Source organism: Gracilinanus agilis, chromosome 6 (assembly GCF_016433145.1).
Source record: "Gracilinanus agilis isolate LMUSP501 chromosome 6, AgileGrace, whole genome shotgun sequence".
NCBI classification, from domain to species: Eukaryota; Metazoa; Chordata; class Mammalia; order Didelphimorphia; family Didelphidae; genus Gracilinanus; species Gracilinanus agilis.
This window is the reverse complement of record NC_058135.1, coordinates 231,497,271-231,507,878: the sequence shown is the minus strand read 5'-3', so window position 1 is coordinate 231,507,878 and position 10,608 is coordinate 231,497,271. Positions and strand designations below refer to the sequence as shown.

General features: G+C 40.0%; 1 protein-coding gene across 1 annotated transcript in view; it reads left to right on the top strand.

The window, feature by feature from the left end:
• The window catches only part of LOC123252056 (L-lactate dehydrogenase A chain-like), a 42,851-nt gene extending 40,195 nt beyond the window's left edge, over positions 1-2,656 (top strand). The window contains exon 8 of the mRNA XM_044681417.1: positions 2,492-2,656. Within this exon, the coding sequence (XP_044537352.1) occupies positions 2,492-2,656 (165 nt within the window). The remainder of the gene's footprint in view (positions 1-2,491) is intronic.
• Positions 2,657-10,608: the final 7,952 nt, after the last annotated feature.

The window sequence follows — 10,608 nt, the reverse complement described above, 5'->3', positions numbered from 1 at the left end:
GTGCTCCTTGATATTTGAATTGTCTCTTTCTGGCTTCTTGTAAGATTTTTTCTTTTGCTTGAAAGCTTTTGAATTTGGCAATAATATTTCTAACCGATTTCTTCTCTGGGTCGAATGTAGTGGGTGTTCTATGAATCCTTTCGATGTCTATATTGCCCTCTTGTTGTAGGACTTCAGGGCAATTTTGCTGAATAATTTCTTTTAGTACGGAGTCCAGGTTTCTATTAATTTCTGGTTTTTCTGGAAGACCAATTATTCTCAAGTTGTCTCTTCTAGACCGGTTTTCTTGGTCTGTCACTCTCTCATTGAGATATTTCATATTTCCTTCTATTTTTTCAGTCTTTTGACTTTGTTTTATTTGTTCTTGTTGTCTTGAGAGATCATTAGCTTCTAATTGCTCGATTCTAGCCTTTAGGGACTGGTTTTCGGCTATAATCTTTTGGTTTTCCTTTTCAATCTGGTCATTTCTGGTGTTCAATTTGCTTATCAGTTCATTTGATTTCTGAGCCTCACTTTCCAATTGCAAGATTCTACCTTTTAAACTGTTATTTTCTTGCCAGATCTCTTCCATTTTCCTCAAAACCTCAGTTTTGAACTCTTCCATAGCTTGTGAGGAGTTTTCCTTATTTGAGGAGGGTCCGGATGCTTGTTTGTTCTCCTCCTCTGTTTGCTCGGTTGTCTGGATTTTCTCTGTGTAAAAGCTGTTGAGTGTTAAAGACTTCTTTTTCTTGTTATTATTCTTTCTCTTCTGAACTTCCTGAGACTGAGTAGCCATCATTACCCCAGCAGCTTCTCAGATTTATCCTCGCGCTCAGTGTCTGTGCGCTCAGTGTCTGTCCGCGATCTATTGACTCTTGAGGTCTGAGTTCTGGTTTTTTCCAAGGTCAAGCCCCCTGGTGGGTCCCCTTGCTTGATCCTCTGCCGGAGGTTTCTTTACAAGTCTCAGGGCGCTGCTTCCACAGTCGTATACCCGTCCACACAGGTTCCCCACTTAGGCTTTAGTTCCTCGTTGTGTCTGCCTCCTCCCACGCCTCTGCAGTGCCTGCGCTCTGCTCAGCCTGCGCTCTGCGCCCTGTGTCCTGCTCCCGCGCTCAGATTTCGTCTGCGTTTTTTGGCTTAATGGGGTCCTAAGTCTTGCTGCTCTCAGGAACAGGTCCCGGAGCTGCCGATGACTCGATGGGTGCTCCAAACTTGCTCTATTTCTTTTTAGCTGGCTTCGGAGCTATAGATGAGTGTGGAGGGGATGGGGGTGGGGTGGTTGCTCAGCCCGTGATTTCGTGAGGGCTGTTTCACCCCTTTATAGCATGGAAATGCCTCGATTCCACGTACCTTCCACACTGTGCCCTGTTGTGGGGGTTCCTCCGTTTGTCTGGACTTGTTTTTATGTCCCCTTGAGGAGTTTTGTGTGTTTCGGTCAGGAGAGGTTAAGAGCTGCTTCTTACTCTGCCGCCATCTTAACCCGGAAACTCTCTAATTACTTTTTTATATATGCTACTGCAATCCTTTATTGAATATAATTTTTATTGCAATATGGTTTGGGAAAGGATACATTTAATTTTTCTGCTTTTGTGAATTTATTAGTGAGTTTTTTATGCTGTAATACATGGTTGTTTTTTGTGGAAGTGCCACATATGACTGAGAAAAAGATATACTCCTTTCCATTCCCATCCAGTTTTCCCTAGATGTCTATCATATCTAATTTTTCTCATGTTCTATTTATCTATTAATTTTCTTTCTTGTTTATTTTATGTATAGATTTATCCAGATAAAAAAAGAGTTCAGGTCTGATTTTACTATTTCCTTTCATAACTAACTCATTTAACTTTTCTTTTAAGAATTTAGATTCCATACCATTTGGTGTATGTATGTTTACTATTTATATTACTTAATTGTCTGTGATAACTTTTAACAAGATGTAGTTTCCTTGCTTAATTCAATCTATTTTTGCTTTCTCCGAGACGATAATTGCTACCTTTTTTACTTCAGCTAAAGCATAAAAGTTTCTGCTCTAGCCCCATATTTTAACTGTCTTTCTGTTTCAAGTATGGGGAGCGGGGTGGTATATGTAATTACTGATATTGTTTTCTTATCTCTAGTGCCTTTAAACATAGCATAATTTCCCTATTTATTTTTTGCTATGTCCCTGACCAGATATCCACTTCTTACTAGGTTTAAGCTCCTCAGAACACTACTATTGAGTGTCCTCTGGGTTTTTGTGAGGTTCTTTTTGAATCCTGAATTGGATGGAGGTTTAATGGCATATTTCTCTTTGGTTCTGTTGGATTACTACTTCTTTTGGCACCTTTTAAAATCTTTGAGCATTTTTGAGGGGAGGTTGGCATAGCTATAAGTTTTCAGGTTGTAATCTTTGTTGAAAGTCCGTAGGCTTAGTATCTTAAAGTGATTTGCTGCTTATGCCAAACAATTTCCCAATTATTATAGATACCAGGTTCTAATTTGCAGAAAGAATAATAATCTCTTTGCTTTCCAGGGCTTTTATGGAATAAAAGACGAGATCTTCCTCAGTCTTCCCTGTGTTGTGGGAAAAGATGGTATCACAGATGTTTTGAAAATAACTTTGAGTCCTTTGGAGGAAGCTCGAATAAAGAAGAGTGCAGAGACTCTCCTTCAAGTAAAGAAAGATCTGAAGTTGTAAAGTCATTTAAGGTCCTATCACTAGAGAAAAGGACAGTAGAGAATTGTAAATGCTTAACTTTTCATAGCAATTAAATCTTTTACCTGACTTGTGATCAAGCACCAAGAATAAAGCAAAAATATAAAAAGTCTCCCAACTTTAGAAATAGGAAATGGTAAGGTAGACTTCTGTTCAATCATATTGCTTGCACACTAATGTTGGATGCTGTATCGTATAGTTATTAAGTGATTGGTGAAAAGTAGATTAAGCAGTTGAGGTTCAAGTTTCTACCTCGTATGTGCTGTATATCTTATGTCTAGAACAATCTCTGAACTCGTTTTTGTTAGAGAATTTCTAATTAGTTCTTTGACATGGACTAACCCATTAGCCCCATTGATGATCTTATGTTTTACATTTAAAGCATTTTCATATATATGTATGTATATGTGTTTATATGAATAAATGAACCATGTGGAGTTTTTTAGGTGGAGATATATTTATGCAACCACTTTTTCTAAATGTTGAACCAGTCTCAACACCAAATAAACTATTAATAGCTCTTGAGCTCTGTTGAATTACTAGATTTAAAATTTTCCAGCCCTTGCCACTTAATTGTTAGCTATATGACCTGAGGCAAACTGCTTTACCTCTCTTGAGATTTTATTTGCAAAAATGGGAAAGTTGAACTAGATGAATTTTAAGGATCCTTTCTAGTCTGCTAACATTTCGTGAGTTGGGTTTTTTTTATTCAAAGATATCTTATCTTCCCAATTAAATGTAATAACAATTTTCAACTTATATTTTCCAAAAGTTTAAGAAAATTATCTCCTCCATTCCTTCCTTCCTACCTCTTGGAGATGGTAAGCAATGTAATCTGGGTAATTCTTTGCTCCTACAAAAAGAGCTGTTATAATATTTTTGTACAAGTAGCTCCTTTTCCCCTTTTTTATTATCTCTTTGGGATGCAGACACAGCAGTGGTATTACCAGATCAAAGGGTATGCATAGCTTTTCTGCTCTTTGGGTATAGTTCCAAATTGCCCTCCAGAATGGTTGGATCAGTTCACAAGTCCACCAACAGTGCATTAGTGTCCCAATTTTGCCTCACCCCCTCCAACATTTATTACTTTCCTTTACTGTTATATTGGTCAATCTGATAGGTGTGAAGTGGTACCTCAGAGTGGTTTTGATTTGCACTTCTCTATTCAAGAACATTTTTTCATGATTATTGATAGCTTTCATTTCTAAAACTAAAAATTGCTTGTTCATGTCCTTTGACCATTTGTCAATTGGGGAATGACTTGTATTCTTATAAATTTGGCTGAATCTCCATAAATCTGAGAAAGTAGACCTTTATCAGAGAAGTTTTTTTATAAAATGTTTATCCCCAGTTTGTTGTTTCCATTCTAATTTTGGTTATATTAGTTTTGTTCATACAAAGGCTTTTAAATATAATCAAAATTATTCATTTTACATCCTATAACGTTATCTCTTATTTGGTCATAAATGTGAGTTGTCTCTAATGTAAAAAAATATACTTCCCTTTTTTGATTGGGGGAGTCATCAACTTGTATCATATCTTGTTAATCTTTGTAGTGGAGAGGTTTACCAAAATGTTTCATTTATCTTTAGAATTTATTTTTTTTTTTGCCTTATTTCAATTATATTTTTATTTTGAATATTTTCCCATAGTTACACGTTTCATGTTCTTTCCCTCTTCCTAGACCCCCCAACCCCCCAACCCCCTTAGCCAATGCACAATTCCACTGGGTTTTACACGTATCATTGATTAAGACCTAATTCCATATTATTGATAGTTGGACTAGAGTTATCATTTAGTGTCTTCATCCCCAATAATATCCCCAACAGCCCATGTGTTCAAGTAGTTCTTTTTCTTCTGTGTTTCTGCTCCCCCCACAGTTCTTTCTCTGGATGTGGGTAGTGTTCTTTCTCATAAGTCCCTCAGAATTATCCTGGATCATTGCATTGCTGCTAGTAGAGAAGTCCATTACATTGGATCGTGTCACGGTGTATTCATGTACAATGTTCTCCTGGTTCTGCTCCTTTCACTCTGCATCAATTCCTGGAGGTCATTCCAGTTCACATGTGTAATAGGAAAGAGACTTTAAAAGTAGGAGAGCAGACTTAGCAGGCAGACTATCCTTAGCTTATTACACATGGAATTCCTCCAGTTCTTTATTCCTTTGAGCTCAATAGTATTCCATCATCAACAGATAACACAATTTGTTCAGCCATTCCCCAAATCAAAGGACATTCTCTCATTTTCCAATTTTTTGCAACCACAAAGAGCACTTGTATAATTATTTTTGTACAAGTCTTTTTCCTTATTATATCTTTGGGGTATAAACCAAGCAGTGCTATGGCTGGATCAAAGGGCAAGCAGTCTTTTAAAGCCCTTTGAGCATAGTTCCAAATTGCTATCCAGAATGGTTGGATCAGTTCACAACTCCACCAGCAATGCATTAGTGTCCCTATTTTGCCACATCCCCTCCAACATTCATTACTCTCCCTTGTTGTCATTTTATGCTAGGTGTGAAGTGATACCTCAGAGTTGTTTTGATTTGCATTTCTCTGATTATTAGAGATTTAGAACACTTTCTCATGTGCTTATTGATAGTTTTGATTTATCTGAGAATTGCCTATTCATGTCCCTTGTTCATTTATTGATTGGGGGATGGCTTGATTTTTTTGTACAATTGATTTAGCTCCTTGTATATTTGAGTATTTAGACCTTTAAGTCTTTTGTTATAAAGATTTTTTCCCAATTTGTTGCTTCCCTTCTAATTTTGGTAGCATTGGTTTTGTCTCTAGAAAAACTTTTTAGTTTAATGTAGTAAAAATAATTTATTTTATTTATTTTACATCTTGTAATTTTTTCTAGCTCTTGCTTGGTTTTAAAATCTTTCCTTTCCCAGAGATCTGACAGGTATATGATTCTGTGCTCACCTAATTTTCTTATAGTTTCCTTCTTTATATTCAAGTCATTCACCCATTTTGAGTTTATCTTGGTATAGGGTGTGAGATGATGATCTAGACCCAATTTCTCCCATATTGTTTTCCAATTTTCCCAGCAGTTTTTGTCTCAAAAGCTGAGTTCTTTGGGTTTATCGTAGACTGTCTTGCTGAGGTCGCTTACTCCAAGTCTATTCCACTGATCCTCCCTTCTGTCTCTTTGCCAGTATCATATTGTTTTTATGACCACTGCTTTGTAGTACAGTTTAAGATCTGGTACTGCTAGGTCCCCTTCCTTCATATTTTTTTTTCATTATTTCCCTTGATATTCTTGGTCTTTTGTTCTTCCAAATGAACTTTGTTATAGTTTTTTCTAATTCAGTAAAAAAGTTTTTTGGTACTTTGATAGGTATAGTACTAAATAAGTAAATTAATTTGGGAAGGATGGTCATTTTTACTATGTTAGCTCATCCTACCCATGAGCACTCAATGTTTTCCCAGTTGTTTAGATCTAGTTTTAATTGTGTGGAAAGGGTTTTGTAGTTGTGTTTGTGTATATCAGTGGTTCCCAAACTTTTTTGGCCTACCACCCCCTTTCCAGAAAATATATTACTTAGCGCCCCTGGAAATTAATTTTTTTTTAATTTTAAAAGCAATTAATAGGAAAGATAAATGAACCTGTGGCCATCACCACTCTCCTGGATTGCTGCAGCACCCACCAGGGGATGGTAGCTCCCACTTTTGGAATCACTGGTGTATATCTTTAGAATTTAAGGAGTAATCAGTTAGTCTGGGTAAATGAGCTCTTAAAATAAACTTTTCCTCAGTCCTCTTGGTTATATTCCTTCAGTGCTTTAGTGATCTGTAGTTTGTTTTTTGCTATGAGTTCTTCTTTTACTAGGATAGATCACACTACTAATGTAATTTAGGATATTTGAGTTGTCTTGTCCAGAAAATTAATACTTTATGCCGAAACTGGCAAAGATTCTCTTAAAATTTACCTACTACTGGTCCTGGAAACCAGGCATTTTTGCTCAGTGTCTTTTCAATCTGACAGAATCTTCCAAAGCTGGTCCCTTAAGGGCAGAGCCATTAAGAACCCAAGACCACACTACAAAGAAGACTTGACTAGTTTATATTATTATAATATAAACTTGACTAGTTTATATTATTAGATTTAATTATGTTGCCTGTTAGTGTTTCATAAAGAATAAAAACCAAATTTCCATAAAACTCTAATTAGTCTCATTAACTTTGAGACCTTATTGAGAACCTCTAGTCCATCCTCTTCATTCTACAAATAGGCTCAGAGGTTTAAGTGACTTCCATATGGTTATACATATTCTAAGTGACAAAGCTGGGATTTGAATCCAGGTTTCACGACTCATAAGTCCAAAACTCTTTACATTACACTATTTTACTATGACAGGAGGGTTCTTGGTGCCTCCTTCTGAGAATTTTTAGCTTCCAACGTGGTATTCTATTCGATTAGAGAACTTTTCTCACACAGACTTAAGGGAAATCATGTTTTGGAAAGGTGGGAATTATTTTTTCCTATTTTCTTTTTCTTCACTATTCTAAAGTAATTTTTATAGGCCTTTCATTTTGACATGCTGAGGTTTGTGATTCTTCCAGTGTTGCTTCCCATAGCTCAATTTATGAAACATTAAACTTAAAAGTTAAGTTATTGTAGTCAGTGGAGTAGGGGTGACCCAAACCTCTTGAGCTTGTTAAAGAGACACTTTTCTAGATGCTGTTGAAACAGGAGAAGCACAGATGCATAACTGTGATGATCCCAGCTTTCCACTTGGACCCAATTTAGTTCAGCACACATAGAAATGATGTCCCTTTGTGAGGCCTCTACGGATGTAGAAAAGTGAGGTCCTAGAGTTAGCGCTGCTGAGAGATGGAGAAATGATTTGGAAACGTAAGCGAAGAGCCACTAAGTCTGCTCCTAGGAGAGTCAAAAATGGCCAGCACCACCACCAGCATCTGACCATCCCGGAGTGTAGGTGGTGTTTCTGGAGCAGGGAGTGGGTAAAGAAGCCTTCTGTCTCAAACTCCCCTTCTGGAGGGACAGCAAAAAGCAGCGGTGTAGACATCATAGGCTGTTTGCACTATTTCCCTCTCTAGGTCACAATCTTGTTTCTATCTTATTCTTTTTCACAGATATTAGGATCATCTTCATTAACACAATGAATGTAAATTTTCTTCGCAGAGATAAAGTGAGGAAAAAAGCAATGGGTACAAAATACAATTGGTTTAGATGAGAAAAACTAACTGGCCAAGAGAGCTTATCAGACAGAGGTGAAATGGTCTGGGAGGTCTTTGGAAATGGTCGGTGAACCTAAGCATCCTGGGGTTGGGCCGCCTTCGGTCGTGGGGATGCCCTGCCGAGGAAGAGAGAGTTTGCCAAGCTTTATGAAAAATGGTTCAGAGATGACTTCTCACCTGACTAGTGTCTGCCTGCACTAGTCCATTGGAAGGAGATTTCTAAAAGCTAAAAAGTACCCTTGATCCCAGGCTGGTCCCATCATCTCATGTTTGAGGAAAAAGTGGAGATGATCAGAAAACGTCACCATTCTTGTGTCCACCAAAAAAAGAAAGATGTTTGCTGTCGTTAGATCCTCACTACTTTATGCTAGAAAATCCCATTTTGGAGGGCATGTATTAAGTCCTGTTCAGAAAGATCAAAGTCAGAAATAGATGGGGGGGGGGGGCAGCTGGGTAGCTCAGTGGAGTGAGAGTCAGGCCTAGAGACGGGAGGTCCTAGGTTCAAACCCGGCCTCAGCCACTTCCCAGCTGTGTGACCCTGGGCAAGTCACTTGGCCCCCATTGCCCACCCTTACCACTCTTCCACCTATGAGACAATACACCAAAGTACAAGGGTTTAAAAAAAAAAAAATAGATGGGGGGCAGCTGGGTGCCTCAGTGGATTGAGAGCCAGGCCTAGAGATGGGAGGTTCTGGGTTCAAATCTAGCTTCAGACCCTTCCTCGTTGTGTGACCCTGGACAATAGCTTTACATTGGAAAAAAAAATAAAGATGCATTCTCACAGGAAAAAAAAAAAAGCCAGAGTCCAGGTATGGTGTCGAGGGATAAGGAAAAAAGCATTTCCCCAAGGCTCCTCACGGCCAACTCTTCATTCTGTGCTCCTTTGGAGGCTGTGGATTGGTGGAAAGAGCCCTGGACCTGGCATGGCTCAACAGCAATCAAACAATGAAATACAAGCAGGGCTCAAGGGCAGAAGCCCAGGGAGACTCATGCAGCCATCCTGGGCCAACCATCTCCCTGTGAGGGAAGGCTGTGGGGACCGGAGAAGGGCCTGAACACCCAGTGAGAGCCTGCGGCAAGGTCTCTCCATACCTTCGAGCCAGTGAGTCTGAGGTCCGCCTTGACCAGGAGTCGAAGAGAGGGTGGAGGGCGGTGAGGAGGGAGAGGAGGGCAAGATGGAGGCTGTTACCATGGTCTAGGAGGCAGAACGAAGGTAAAAGACACTGCAGGGGGCAGCTCCGTGATTCGGTAGATAGACCAGTGATGGGAGGTCCTGGGTTCAAATTTCACATTAGACACTTCCTAGCTGTGTGACCCTTGTTAAAATCAAACCAAACCTGTCAGGGAGAAGAGAGATAAATTGCAGCAACAGCTAGTGTGAGAGGAGTGGGGTTCCTCCTTCACCAACTACAGCTGGCTTAGGCCTTGGGCTCTGATCCCTCCTCCATCCATACTATCCCTAAGCTCTACACACCAGCCATCCTGCAATATCCAGAAGGAAGATCTATAGGGAAGAGTAATACTGAGAGAGCAGATAAAGAAACAGACCAGATTTCAGAGTGTAGACACAGTCACATACATATCTCTGTCCTCTCTACGCCTTTTTAACTCCCCGGCAAGCCACTCGACCCCATTGCTTACTGTTCTGCCTTAGAACCAATACATGTTATTGATAATGATATTAAGACAGAAGGTAAGGGAAAAAGAAGGCAAAAATAGATAGTGTAGAGTGATGGGCAAACTTTTTAAAGAGGGGCCAAAGGAAAGGAAATGCTCATCTGTCAGTCTGTTTCTAAGGCAACTCTTTCAAAATTTCATTGTATTGTATCCTACTCGTATTCGTCAGGTTAGGATTAATGTTGCACAGCCAGATAGAACATTTCAGGGGGCCGCATCTGGCCTGCGGGCTGTGGTTTGCCTATCACTGCTCTAGGCAATGGATAAGCCCCAGGAATCTAAAGAGAACCCCAAGGTCACAAACTCGGGAGAGGCTGCCTCAAGCTTGAGCGGACAGAGTCCCGCTGGGCCCAGACTAAGAATGACCGACCTCAAACACGGCCTCACAGCTGCCACCAAGCCCAAGACGGCTGGGAGTATGGAACAAGACCAGCTTACGCACTTGGCGCGGATACTCGCAGCCCGGCCTTCTCGCCTCCTTCCCTTCCACCGGCCCATTTCTCTGGAGAGGAGGTCCCGGACTCTCGGCCGCCAGGGATGCCCGCGCCTGCGCAGAGGCTTGGAGCCGGCTCAGCTAAGCGGGAGGAGCAGCCACTGAGAGACCCACACGAAGGAGAGGGAGCCGAGCCCGGCCCGGGGTGGTCTCAAGTCAAAGGAAGTGTGTGTGTGTGTGTGTGTGTGTGTGTGTGTGTGTGTGTGTGTGTACACACACAACTGTTTTGAACTTCTTAGTCTAATCCTTGAAGATCTCTTTGATCTATTTTCTGTAGAGAATGACCATCATTTTATTCTTTCTACTTTCTGTCTTGTTTTTTTTTTTGTTGTTATCCAATCCACCATGAAATTGGTGCATCTCACCATCTACCATGCAGGTTTTGTTTTCCTTCCTATATTGTATCGTTAGGAGGACAGTAACCTGTATGGTGTAGTATAGAGAGAGGGGTTCATGATAGTTTTTTCAAGCTTTGGCTGAGTTCTGTAATCAGTTAGGGGTTTGGAATCTTGAGAGAGAAAAGTCAGTTGGTTTGTGAATCTCGTGGAGAGAGTTTC